The sequence below is a fragment of the Colletotrichum truncatum genome (genome assembly GCF_014235925.2).
Source record: "Colletotrichum truncatum strain CMES1059 chromosome Unknown Contig_0018, whole genome shotgun sequence".
In the NCBI taxonomy this organism is placed as follows: Eukaryota; Fungi; Ascomycota; class Sordariomycetes; order Glomerellales; family Glomerellaceae; genus Colletotrichum; species Colletotrichum truncatum.
Genome location: NW_027222415.1, coordinates 300,063 through 314,453, shown reverse-complemented (window position 1 = coordinate 314,453; position 14,391 = coordinate 300,063). Strand labels below are relative to the sequence as shown.

The 14,391-nt window shown below is 45.8% G+C and overlaps 2 protein-coding genes across 2 annotated transcripts; both read left to right on the top strand.

Moving 5' to 3' along the window:
* Nucleotides 1–2,531: 2,531 nt before the first annotated feature.
* CTRU02_215728 (toxin subunit protein) lies at nucleotides 2,532–5,357 on the top strand (the record flags this gene model as incomplete). Its single annotated transcript, XM_036733174.2, has 4 exons — nucleotides 2,532–2,837; nucleotides 2,877–4,328; nucleotides 4,449–5,295; nucleotides 5,350–5,357. 4 exons carry the CDS (start codon nucleotides 2,532–2,534, stop codon nucleotides 5,355–5,357), a joined length of 2,613 nt encoding a protein of 870 aa, XP_036575122.2.
* An 876-nt stretch (nucleotides 5,358–6,233) lies between these two features.
* Nucleotides 6,234–7,157, top strand: CTRU02_215727 (uncharacterized protein; the record flags this gene model as incomplete). Its single annotated transcript, XM_070206544.1, has 2 exons — nucleotides 6,234–6,432; nucleotides 6,523–7,157. 2 exons carry the CDS (start codon nucleotides 6,234–6,236, stop codon nucleotides 7,155–7,157), a joined length of 834 nt encoding a protein of 277 aa, XP_070059786.1.
* Between the last annotated feature and the right edge of the window lie 7,234 nt (nucleotides 7,158–14,391).

Here is a 14,391-nt window from a genome sequence, read left to right as displayed (position 1 = left end):
GTCGAGGCTGTCGCCTTCTATTTTTTCATTTTGCCTCACCTTGCTATGGCTATCAGTAAGCCAAAACAATCCCTAGTTGCATTGGATACGGTTAGAATGACTATCCGTGACCTCCCGAGGATGCAGAGTGTAGCAATCATAACTGGCCAAGGTTACAGACCCTCAGCATCGCTTGTCGCAATTGGTAACAAATGATAATCTGCCATTTTTGCGCTGTTCTTGTTAAGAGAGAATACCAAACCACCGTTAAATGAATAATGAGCATCTTACAATATCTAGGTCGAAGATTTGATTAGTGAAGAATAGAGAAATCGAGGATCGCTGCCACCATCAGCCGTCCTTATCTATGTCTTCGTGGCCACCATCTCCAAAGAGACTCTCAATTTGTCGTCTATATTAGCCCAGCGACTCGCTGTACACATCTTCAAGCTGAGCACGTGTTGCAACAAGGACATACTATTTGTCAATGTGTCAAGTACTTTTCTAACGACCCGAGATCCTGGCGGGTGGATAAGATCTTTATGCTGGAGGAAAAATTCTACCTTATTATGTTTTGATTCGTTGATTTAGGTTCCTATTGGATAAAATAATGATTTCTCTTGGTGATCAAGATAAGAAGTCTGTTTGTCTTGAGAAACAGTAACGCCAGTAAAGTCTGATGAGGACCTTTTGGTCGATTGATATCAATGCTACGCCTACACCAAAAGCTTTCTGAAGCTAGCGTTTGTGCTGCAGATATTGGCGACTTTGTTTTCAAAGAACTCAACATTGTTGTCATGTTGATGTGCTCTGTCAGTTTCTGTAATTGTAAGATCAGGCATGCGACTTCCGTATATAACTGAGGCGAAGAGGATAATATCGATGAATTTATGGCATATATAACCAGTTCATGTAGCTTTCTGGGTTCTGAGTTTTCTCTCTCCTGATATATCTCTAAATACTCATCAAGAGTGATTCGGTACACGCCATGAACGCTTTTTACTCGGTTCTTAACTCTGTGGGCTTTGTATGCGCATGACTTGACGAATAGAGGCTTCTTTGCTTCCGTTGAACTGTCCTCTCTATAGACTTCCTCGCGGATCATGCTACCTTCCTTTGATCGGTGCACACCAACTTTCTCATATACCTCCAGATCTGCAGGCACCACAGCAGTTAACAAAGATGCTTTGCCGTGGGTCTGAGATAAGTTGGATTAGGAGTTCGCCACACCCATATGAGACTAAGTCTTCTTCAAAGTAGGGGGCGCAAGGTAAGCATGCCATCCAGCACAAGATGCTGGTTGTGTCATTCGCTCCATGAATGCACCAACCTTCAGCTACCCAGACCAAATGGTCCCTTCCTGTTACCAAAATTGTAACTTAAACCAAGACTAGACCTGAAGCCGCAGCGGCTCGGCAGACTGGAGATGGACACAGGGAAGGACATTATATAGTTAGCTAGATTCATTTGGAATGGTTGTCTCAGGGCTTACTGTGCGGTATTAGTGTCGGACGGAGAACCAAGTGATGGCGCGACAATTTTTACAAGGCTTCGTTTGTCATCAACCCGCTAGGTCTGAGACCTAAAACCCGGCATTGGCATTGGGTTCGAGCTACCATATCCCTGGTGCTTCTGTTTCTCATCCTTACCGAAGGTCGGAAAGTAATTGCTGCGAATTGTAGTGAAGGTGTATCTGCGAAGACTAGACAACGTATTTTGGCGTTCTACACAACCGATTGTTAGATCTGTAGTTGATCCATGATCTCTCTGCTCGTTGCTGATTTAACCTGAAATGCAAATACGTTGGAAGGTCGAACAGCAAAAAGTTTTCATCGTTCAAACGGGAATTTATTGTAAGGTCCAGAAGGCGCATAGCTGTATTGCTATCGTGGTATATGCAGTCTCTTGCCGTTGTGTCCCTGAGAAGTTCTGCCCACTAGATAGCCTCGCGACAAAGAGGTGTTCCCGTAGTGCATATCACGAAGATCGAACAAGGTTCAAGAATCTCCAATAGTACCTAAATTGCCAACTTGGCTGTTCATGCCTATCAATGGGTGGACAGGACTGGCACGAGCTAACTAGAACAAGCAAGCAATACGTATAACGGATCATATTCCAGCTAAATATATCAAACCAATATTCCATTTTAGTAACAATACACACAACTCGGTAGGGCTCAGCCCCACCGAGTTGGCACTATTTACGATCTAGCCCTTTGTTGTTTTATGGTGGTTATGTAGAACCCTTCAGGGGACACTCATTCGGCCTCGCTTACCTAGACCCATGCATAGCTGAGTTCCCATTGAGGATTAGAAGGTGCATATTATTAGGGAGTTCTCGAGAAGTAGTGCTGCATGCCACAAGTATCCGGTACATAGCCACATGTACAGCGTCTTTCAATTGGCCAAGAGCTGGGAAGGCTGGGCGATGTATTGCAGGGGCAGAATAAAACGAACAAGCCTGACGTTATTTCTAAGAGGAACTCTAAGCTGTTCTCTACATTTTGTCTTAAGACTGCAGTTCGTGCTTACGACATCACTCTTTTTACCACAATGATTGTTGATACACAAGCAAAAGCAGCAATAAGGCCGAGCCTCAAGACGTTTCTCGGTGATGCCATTGCAAATGCTGTCCTAGCTGAGCTTGACGGCAAGCGTGACCTCCGGTCAGCTCTGAAGACCGTGGTTACCGACCCGGTTGCACAGCAGAAGGCCCGGCTGATCACCGATATATGCGAGATAACAAGCTTAAATGTTCCGCTTTTAGTCGCACTTCTGAGAGAGGTACCAACTAGTGTGCAGGACGTTGCTCGTCATCACTTTGATAGCGACAGCGTCACTACAACCGTCGAGGAAACAGTCCTCTTTGAATACTAAGCAAGATTGTTTTCGGCTGAGCCGACTGCCGTCTTGCTTGGTTTGATTACCCGTGGTGTGATCGGTGTTCCCGAGGCACCCGTCAGAAACCTAGTTAAGGCTTGTCTAGATGAAAGTCTGCAAAGCCAGTATCGAATCGACACAACATCAGTCAAATCACTTTTTCACGACAGCAAGGCTTTGGCCAGTGTCGATGAAAGCATCCGTGAGAAGGCCAAATCATTTTTAAAGACATTACAAAAGCTGCAAGCTCTTGTACGAACTCCTCAGCAAATATCCAACCTCATCAACGCCTCCTTCGACTCGGCTCAATCCATCGCAGAATGTGATTTAGGTAGTTTCATCTCCATCATGGAGTCTGTCGATCTGGATTATACAATGGCTTGTCGCATCCATGATCAAGCATCAACGATTGAGTTGCGAAACGCACAAACCTGGACTCTGGGTCCTCAACAACGCGATAAATGGGTGTTGCCTCAGGTGATTGCCATGGAAGACCCTATCCCTGTTAAATCCTTGCATTTCGCAGCAGAAAAAGCAACAAACATGACGAATCACTTCAGGGACATGGACACTGTAGCCTGTGAAGAGTGCGCATCGGTCCTCAGCCCCGCTGCTTACCTTGTTGATCTTCTTCGACTGCTAAGAAAGACTGCAGCGAGTAGGGACCGTGACTCAAAGGAATCACTGCTTGATGTACTTCTCGATCGCCGCCCGGACCTTCAAAATGTCGGACTCAGCTGTTCCAACACAAAGCTTACCATTTCCTATCTGAACTTGGTAAACGAGGTGCTGGAGGCCCATATATCTTCACTCAATGGGAATCCTAGTGCCAAGGATGTACCACAAAACATTTTCTCCGACAAGTCGAATGACCACAAGGAGGCACCGCCGCCCTTCATCAACATCAGCGTATACAAGGATGCTCTGCAGAAGCAAGTCTTTCCAATGGCCGTTTTCCCCTACGATTACTCGATTGATGGAATCCGCTCGTTGCTAGCAGCGAGCGGAACATCACGATACGACGTGTTGAAGACATTGTATTCACCAGAGCGTTTGTTGAGTCAATATCCACACCTCAAAGACTCCTTAATGGATATGAAAGCTGCACAGCAGTTGAGAGACCAAGCCCAAACTTTGATTTCTCGCTCGCTTGCCGCTGAACTACTCAATTTGCAGCAGGGCGACTACATGGCTATATGTGGCGAAGCATTTTACCCTGTAGAGCTCTGGCTGGCTTGCCAAAGTAGCCCCGTCGTGGATGTCGACGGAGAATACAAGACTGTGATGGGTGTCCCGTCAGTCTGCCAGCTTTGGGGCTACGTCGATTCTAACACCATGCTTGACGAAGAGAACTGTCAAGGCTTGACCTTTATCAAATCTCAGCTCCTGTCCAGGGCCGGAATCAATCTCAAGGAGCTTCAAGCGATACTCGAGACGCATTTCATAAGGCGCCGAGTTTATATTACAACTGTAGCCGCCACAGTCGACACGAAGTTTAATATAAGCCTCGATAGCATGCGCCTGCGCCAAACTTTGCTTGCCAATCCTGATTCCGATCGACTAACCGTCTAAGTCTGTCGGGACTTTCAGGCCTTTGTTCGTTTATGGAGAAAGATTGGCTGGTCTAATTCAGAGTTGGACTGTATCTTGAGCGTCCTTCGGCGGGAGAAGAGCAATGCATCAACAACGAGAGCGCTCAATGCAGATTCAAGTATTACACCAGACATCCTTCAAGACCTAGCAGCAGTCAAAGAGCTATCGACTATCAGTGGCTTGTCGCCAGCTGCTCTTCAACCTCTGTGGGGCAACATCAACACCAATGGACCAGATTCTCTCTACAGCCAGCTATTCCTTCAAAAGCATCTCATTACTTTGGATCCCGCCTTCAAACCGGACGAGACTACAGGAGTAATTATGGCAAACGCAATATGCATCGAGAAGCACAAATTAACGCTGTTGACATCATTGGGTATTCGGGAACAAAACTTTTCGCCGATTCTATCCTGTGCCAACCTTTCCCTTCAAAGCAAGCTGTCTTTACAGAATGTGTCCATCATATACCGTATCTCACTCGTCTGTGATATGTTTTCCATCAAACCTGCTCAGTATTCCGATCTCTGTACTTTGATACCGAACAAGGACTGGCTGTCTGGTCCTGTGGATACTCTCGAGGCTTTTGTAAAGATGCGGAAGCTTTTAGACAACGGCTGGACCCTGGTAGATCTAAAGCGGGTGACTGGAGGGGATTTAAGTGAAAACGAAGCCAAAGCGGCTTCCAAAGCTGTAGCAAGACTGCAGTCTGCCGTCATGTCTATTGACACGGCTTACCCAGCGGCATTAGACAGCTCCCTTATAGCGCAACCAGAAACGGTGGACAAGTCGCTCGCGCTCTTGTTTCAGCCGAGTACATCCCAGTCTATTTATAATCTGATCGAAGGTAAGTATACTATTTGTTAACATTAGACATTGCGCAAGACTAACAGATTGAAAGGTGCCTAAAAGGTATCGCAAGTCATTGAGATGAAGTCAGAAGTCAGCATCAAAATACCAGAGAAGCTGGTTTCAAAGCTGTCTTGCTTTGCTCTCCTGGATAAACCTACATCAGAATACGGGCCTGAGACGGATTTGACAACTCCTCCGGATAAAAAGATGTCTGTACTAGCAGCAAGCAAAAGGTTCCGCTTAACACTGTCGGGCTTTCTTACAGAGGATGAAAAACGGCTTGCATCCTCAATTCTACCTAGTATTCCTGAATGGTCCTTTGCAATTGATGTACTGTGGAAACGGATCAAACTACCTGTTGAAATACTGCTTCGGAGGGTTTCAGGAAGCGAAGTGATCTCGGATAGTACGGCGGCGATTTTCGCCGACACTTAGGAAACAAGTATCAACCAACGCCGTCTTTAGTTTCTTTAGAAAACAGCACCTATGCTACGATCACATCGGCAGCAGCAGCTAATTGTGGAAAGCCTGGCCAGCGACTTTCGGATTGACAATTCGATGCTGGTAATGCTTATGACTCACGTTGTACGATTCGACAATGATAAAAATGCGTTCGACGCCGTCAAGTCGTTGACCACCACCAGCCTAGCAGGTTCTAGCTTTAATGGATTGTTCACGCCACCTGTCTCTGAACAATACCATTTTTTAGTCAATAGCCAAGAAATGCCAGAAGTCTCTATTAACGGACAACAACTTGTGTTCACTCAGACTGGAGGCCAATGGTGTTCTGATTGGGTTCAGCTAACTGTTGGCCAAAGTTGTACATTTCTGGCCGCAAGGTTTCCTCTTTCAGAAGCCCGGTTTGTCACCAAAGATGCGCTGTTGCTGTTCATGTTTACTGGCGACCTGTTGCTAAATATAGCTACCCTCGAAATGGTGCAGAAACTATACAAACAACTGGGATCGGCATCCACAATTATCCAGATCTTGGAGCTGGATATTGAAGCTGTTCAGCTCTTTAGCAACGGTGGCGAGAAAAATCATTTTCAAAACATTTCACTGGAAGCGATACTCCAACTTCAAGACTACAAGTCGATTCAGTACCGCACAGAGTCTCAAACAGATAGCAAAAGTAGGAAGCTTGCCGAGCTCTTTGTATAGGTATAACAACAGTCCGAGACTGACAGCACTGAAATCTTCGACAGGCTAAGCGCGGCAACAGGTTGGCCGTCTAGACAAATTCAAATAATCCTGAATTCAAAATATCCGTCGCATTCTCCTACGGACATCAAGAAAAGTTTAACATCGCAGAAGGAGCTAGTCGAACTGGCGAACATTTTTGAGCTCCTTCAGGGACTCAAGCCCCTCGGCCTCGACCCGGCACTGCTTTTTTCTATTGCAACTCCAGATCTTGTTAATACCAAATACCGCAACCGAGATACCAACTTCTCGGATCTTACGTCTCTTGAGCTTTTTGTCAGTTCATCCGCCAACTCCAGAGCCCTAGCCACAGAACTCCAGCAGGCTTACGATGGACTTCGAGAACGCCGCAGGAATGCCATGGTGCAATACCTCCTTGACCATAAGTATTATAAGAAGCTTGACATCCTTGACGCCGAAGGCCTATTCGAGCACTTGTTGATCGATTCGCAAATGAGCCCCCACTTACAGGCGTCGAGGATCAACCAGGCCATCTCAACGGTGCAATTGTTCGTCCAGCGGTGCATGCTCGGCCTCGAAAAGACAATCGACAGAGAAGCGAAATGCGTCGGCGTTTCTGCCACCCAATGGAAACACATGTCTAAGTACACGCTGTGGGAGGCCAGCCGAAAGTTGTTTCTGTACCTAGAAAATTGAATAGATCCCACCATCCGCGACAACAAGACAGGGCGTTTCAAAGCCTTTAAAGCCAGTATCATGCAGAGCAACCTCGACATGCAAAAGATCAAGGATGTCATATCATCATATATTAAAGGTTTTCATGAAGTATCAAGTTTCGATGTTCGTGCCTACTATCACGAAAACATTGACACGGATCGCTCGCAGTACCACTTTCTCCGTAGAACTCGGCAGGCTTCTTTCGTCTACTTTTATAGCAACTTACAAACAAGATTCCACAATTCCACACACGGTCACCTTGGGGTAAGCTTGAGGCGGAGATCCCCTCCGTGGAAACAGCCGCCGGGTTCCTGGTTGCTATCTAGTGCCCACAGTCGTGAATGGCCGTTTATTCCTATGTCTTCCTCATTTTATGCTGCAGACTAAGAGATCAATGGAAGAAACAGGATCTCTTGACTTTAACTCAAAGTCGGACAAATCAGTTTAGGTTGAAGATCCTGCAAAGTACTAGGAAGTCAAAAGGGCTAGACTAAATACCGCAATAGAAGGTAGACGGCGAAATCCGTTTCTCCGTCGATTTTAGATATCCCAGGCCTTGGCTCGAATGAGACTCCGCCTCCCCTTTCCAGCTTACAGTTCTTTGTTGACAACATCTCTGTAAGATATTGGGAGCATGAACTGGGGACAACCAACCACGTGGTGTTGATCGATGTGAATTGTCGTTGAACAATGCGGGGGAATGACTGGGAATTTACCGACGGCCAGACTGATGTAAACTTTCAACAGAATCGCTCCATTTCTGGTCATCTAAAGATCCGAGACACTCAAGTCACAGTCAAACCTATATCTAAAGGCTTCAATCCCAATACAGCCTTAAAGCCTGGCCCTTCGGCGATCCAATACGAGACTTTTAGCAACAATATGGAGCTGGCACATGGTGAAATCCCTGATCAAACTATTCCTATCCATTTTTCCAAGCTCCGAAAGATGTCAAATGATGCGCAAACACCTTAAGCCGTCGCAGATATTTGTCGCCGTAAGGTCGGAATGCGAAAAGTCAACAGGCTAAGCATGGGAGTTGGAACATCTCTCCTCCAACGATAGTTTGATTGGGCCAAATCATACCAGGACATTCGCTCCGCAAACTATCGAGGCAGTCACTCATGCAAAGCGCACAGCCTATTTTGTACGCTCTGTAAGTCTGCCTGAGAATAACGTCGAATGTAAACCTTTAAGTTTCGACAGCTCCTACGCCACGCGCCCATGTAACGGAGCATCTCAGGGGTTGCCGAACTGGTCTACTAGTATATGAGCACGTCAGTAGATGCTGGCTATCTTAACAACGCCTTTGATGGCTTGGCCTCTGGGTACTATGAACAAGTGACTCTTTATGCATTGTACGCGTGGGAGCTGGGCATGCATGCCGTTACATTTTTTGATAGAGTGCCTCCTCTCGACGCAGCAATCTACACTAGCAGTGACTTTGAGACGTCTTGTATTCGACCCAAGCGTTGAGGTGAAAAGAGCTGAGTCGTTGCTGGCGGGTATACCCTGTACCGACGTGTCCTAAGGCGGTTTGAGTTCGTTACGGCTCAGCTGAATACCCTTGAATGCGCGAAATATTTTTAAATAATTAGACTTCATACCGATCATGACGAGCATATTACACAGTGGGAAGAGCATTCCTTAACTCCTCATGGCGTTGCGGGCGACCGCCCAATCGTCTACATGAAGCGATTTATCATGAAATATACTGAGATCTTATTGGCTAGTGGTGACCTGTACTTTCGATAATACAGTCTGTAATTCATTCCATTGGCAACAGAACATTATGTTGAAGCCTTACACCTATTTGGGCCGACATTACAGCAGATTCACTAGCTCGGCCGCTTTCAACCCAAGAGTTTCAACGATTTCGGGAATTATGCCGACGCCTTCTCCAATGCTAAAGTGAACATGAAGCTTGACTTTTCCCATTAAAGCCAGCCATGTTACCGATGGTCGAAGTAGACAGGCATCGAGTCAGTCGGCAGCACACAAACGACGCTCACGGGTCTGGTTCGGTCTCGTAATTTTGCCGTCCTAGCCAAATCAAAAATCAATCGACTTCTAAATCTGATAGGTGATCGATTTTATAAGGGTTAAAATGCTTTTGATATATATTGAAATCCACCAGCTTTTCATTATTTTACACACCGCTTTACCACGGTCTGCTCGCTCGGATCCAGGCGGCCGGTCTACCTCCTTCGGCAAGCTTGAACGACCTTTACGTGCGCTTGCCTAACTATCGATTCAACTACCTGCTGCAAGAGGCATTCAAGGTCTGTGCCGAACTCAAAAGCCCCAGCGATCAGTTCCTGATTGTGGAGGAAAAGAAAAACGCTAAGGGCTTGCGATACAAGAGTTCCTAGTTAATAATAGCTTGTTGCCCATCTGAGAACTGCAAAAAACGGCTTACATTACAGCTCAAATCCTTTGTGTTCACATCGCACAGAGTCGGTGATAATGCTGTTGCAGGCAGTGGAAAGCGGACTAGGCGCCAGATACACCAATTCAGCCACTTAGAGATTTGATAGAACCTGTGCCTTCGTCCACCTTTTTAGCCGACAACCACATGTAACCTGTAGGGACGAACCGGTCTAGTATCCGGTATCTTGGCACTTACTCAACTCAGTACATCGCACTTTCTTTTGACCGTCATGGAGATGCTGCAGCCCAAGAAGCCTCGCATCATCGCTTTCAGTCGCGACGTCATTACCATAGAACCTTCAAACATTCGTCCCTGTCGTCTAATTACTGGACCTCAAAATCGCTTAATATAACTAGCGCCATAAGGCAATTCCAAGAACCCCAAAATTCCCATATTTAAATTTGCTACCCTTATCGGGCGGGTGATCAAGATATGTGGGTCATCCTATACTGCTAACTTGCCCTGCTCGGTTTAGGGGGTTGGAATCTGCTCATCGATTTAATACGGCTTAGACGCAAGAGAAACTCATTCTCGTGATGTTAGACCTCCAAAACGTCATGCTAAGGCAGAAATGAGGTATCGAAAGACAAAAGGGCGCTTTAGAAGAATTACCAGAATTTACTTGTCTGTTACTTTTCCGGCTTCGTTTTTACCCGTGAAGTCCGTCGGTGGGTCCCGGAATGTGGGGGCCATGCAGCCGGAATACCCGACCGCCCTTTATTTCCAGTCATCCAAGCATTTTTCGAAGACTCAAATGTAAAAACCACTGTAATCCCTTTCGGTCGGTTGTTATTGCTAGTCTGATTTCCGTACGTTGTAAATAAATACGAAGCTGTGGAAATCGGACCCCGAAAACGAAGATCCTAACCTATTTGCGCTTATTCCCTCCCCAGTTTCACTTGTCGATACTTTCTTTATATAGATTAGCAGTCGATACAACAAAGCCTACAATCCTTTTGACTTTACTCACTTAGATGAAAGTCATAGCTTAGCGAGATATCCACTGGCACGGGTTAACCTCTTGGTTACTTTCATGACTCAATCCAGTCCTGGGATCAGTCCTCCGAGTTGAGATGAACACAACGCATCACCCACAGCCAAGCTTATGTTAAGTGGAGGAAATGAACTGGTTTTAACCTTCACCCCACTTGTGCGATTCATTTCTCTCGGAATAACCTACTACTTCAGACAGAAGCAGGTTACGAAAAGGGTAGCTACTCTTTTGTCCCAACTAGGTAAGATAAATACTACTGCTACGTCGATTAGCTTCCTTCGAGGTGTTACCTCTTTGTAGTACGAACCTCGCTTTCGATTAAGGGAGGGAACTATGGGAAGCGCAATTATGCTTTAATTAGTCAGTACTGCTAATGTTAGATTGACGCCTGCGTCCGGATAAAATGCTAGGAAATCTAGCTTAGTTGCATTCTTGCAATATGCTGAAACCGGGAAGAACGGGTAGATACAAAACAGAACCCCGCTTCAACCGGAATGGGTAGAATCACTCAATCAACAACATGAATCACTCTTTGCTCAATGAACCCCAGGTGTATTGCATCAAACTAATATCGTTTATCTAACACTGTAGATGAAACCCCGATGAGACAAATGGATAAAAGCCTATTTACTCATCTAGACAGTCTTTTCCTAATACATCACATTTTTGGCCCAGCTGGCTGGTGGGACGTACTGCTGCGTGACACGTAACTGATCTTCGCGGCCAGAAACTTTATTTGATTATGTTACAACTTGAAGTCATGGGACTATTGCTGTGGAGGTTTTCCGAAACGGTCCGCATAGTATGTCAGGCCTTGAGAACGACCAACAGGCAGTAACCTGTCAACAAAGGATATAAAGGTTAAAAACCTCGGATTGGTTTAGGTAATTCCAAGCCTTCTCATTGTGTTGTAAATTAGACATTAACTGTCAAGCTCTACATCTCCGGTTCGTCACAATGAAGTTCATCACTTTGACTTTGTTCTCCATATCCGCTTTGACGGCCGCCGTTCTCCTAGAACCAACCAAAGTCATTCAGGACACACCTCACCCTGTTTTAGCGGCTCGTGAAGTTTGCTGCTCCGAAACTTATCCTCAGAAGAAATGCGTAAGTGAACATAAAATATTTTTACTGTCCTGCTGGACGCGATGGTGTTAACAGGAGTGGCCAGGTGTGCTTCAGCTCTTCTCAAGCGGTCAGTCCTGGTTTCGGTGGAAAACGTCTGACTAGAAATTGTACTGACTTGCAAAGGAATGTGCTAAGGGAAACTGTGAGTGGAGGCCGTAGATTGAGGAACCTTATGCTAGATCTACTTTCGTCGACATTTGAATAGGAGAGTTGTTTCCACTAGATTTTAAAGCTTGCTTGGCAGCTAGTAACATACTTCCTTACTCAGTATCTGTGATTCCTTATGTTGATCTTGCTTATGTCACTTCCGAATACAACAAACAAAGTCAGAGATCAATAACTCAGATATGCATCGCTTAGGTGGCAGTGGCCTTGTACAAGATCGAAAGTCAGCAAATTTATGGACAGTGTCACTCTGTCAGAAGGAAAACAACCATCCCCATCAGTCACTGCTTCACTTCCCTGCCAGGTCGGTCGAAGTACTAATCAGGATGAAGACGTACAACTCTTTCGCATAGACTGGTGTGGCCGTGCCGTCTACCTACTGAATCGCTTAGCAAAACGAACCCAATGCTTCCTTATATGATGCTTCGTGTATCAGGTGTCATGTAAACGTACACCAGGGGCAGCGGCTTAGCCTTATCCTGAATGCCACACGGTACTTAACTGTTCAAACTGTCTAAGAGCTTCCCGTCCGCAAATGACACAACTCGATGGTCTCATGCGAACAAGTCGAAAAGAGTGTACAAGTGGTAGAATGAGTTTTACTGGCACTCAACAACTGGAGCAAAACCATGTACTTTCAGCTGGGGCTCATGCTGAAGAATGTTCTACAACGAGTGACAGAAAGGTAGTATGTTGTTTGACATACAAACAATCTCTGACCGTCTCAATTGACAGGCTTGAAGCCTACCGTAGGACGCAAATCGTCGCATCAATGTCCCAACCAAAACTAGCCCTGTCATCACGTCTACAAATGAACCACCCACCACTGAAGCTCGACATTTCCCGCCGGTTAAATCCTCATCAACGCCTTCACTGGTTATGCTAACCAAAATTAACAGGAATCTCTCTTCCGACGAGCGAAGGCTCTTTATTGTGACACAGTCTTCGCGTCTGACGCCGTGAATGTTGACCCAGCCAGGGCAGTCTACATCATGTTTGTATTGATTAATGCAGGGTATCGGTCCATAATGTCAGCGATCGGCTGAAGAGTTTGCGGCAGGGACTTGCGGATGACGCTTTCAGGAGCTTTTTCGGTGATAATCACTCGCGTTTGAAGGGAAGTTGGAGGTCAGTTTATGCCGTAATTCTTCCTGGAATTGCCAGTAGACTTCAGCAAGTTCCTGTTGGTTATAACTGGCATGGTCTGCTTCATCATTGGCATTCACCCCACTTACCCATCACACGAAGACCCGTAGAAGAACTATTGATTTTCTGCCTAAATGGAGCCAGCGGACAAACACTGACCAATGATATTAGCTGGTCGGCAGCAAAGCCCTTTTCGGACAGAGGAAAGCTGAACAACCCGGTGGGATATCCTGCTCAGTGGCGTAATGCTCTTGTGCTATTACGTATAGCTGTTCTGTCTACTACCAACTTAACACTAAACTCGCGCTCACGGAATTGCGTCCTGATGGCCCGAAAGTGCTAATTTTCCCGCAATTGCGGGTCGCCCAGTTTTATCTCGTGGAACTGTGAACAAAGCAAAGCAAAGGTTATGCTGCTTTGACCGTAACATGCCTGATTTTGTCCAGAACCGCAAAACGCTAGCAGACCACAGAATCAGTAATATGCCGGCTTTACTATAACAGCCTGAGAACAACATTATATTCGCTCTAGTGCTGGGCAACTATTATGTTGTTTTCGGATAAGACCATTTGGATGAACGGAAGGGCTTTTCCTCTAGTGTCTCATTGGGAGATTTCATAGGAGATGATTCTAATTTATTTGCGGATTAGGAGGGCGTACTGGCCGTCATGGCCTGCTTGGAGTGGTATGAGTCTTGGCCGCCTTGGTATCGAGGTCCCAGCCCTGGAGCTAGATGGCGGTTCCTGTTAGCCAAGACGTCTACTTAGGACATTGAAACAAGTTCGTCAATACTCCAACCTGATGATAACGAAAAGAAGCCACCGTAATGTGTTCCAACGTGTCAGGTTAAAGCTTCTCCTTTCTCACCTCTGCCGCTTTACCCGAAAGGGACATTTCAAATTTGCTACATTCACGCCGAGGTCCAATTCATACTTTACAACAGAACGAAATCAAGTATGCCAGATCCTCAAGTCTTTAGCCATAGCAATTCTGCTTATTTACTCCGCGATGTACTCCTTCATCTAAATAGAAGCTTTCGAATGTCTTTTTCTCCCCAACGGATTTGTTTGAAATCCAGTTGACCGAACGTTGATTCGATGATGAACGAGCAGCCTCGAGTCTAGTGAGGACTAATCAGCAGAATAATACAAAACCTTCAAGATTTAATATAAATATTTACTTTGAAACCGAGAAACGGCTTTATTGGGTCCATTCCAGTTAAGAGGTGGCTTTGGTGTCCCGACCCACGGCGCAGGCCGCAAGCAATCGGAGCCTCGGTGAGCACGATTTGGCTCATTAGCATCATTGATGCAAATCTGATTTCAATGCCTAGTTAGTACATTGCTAAG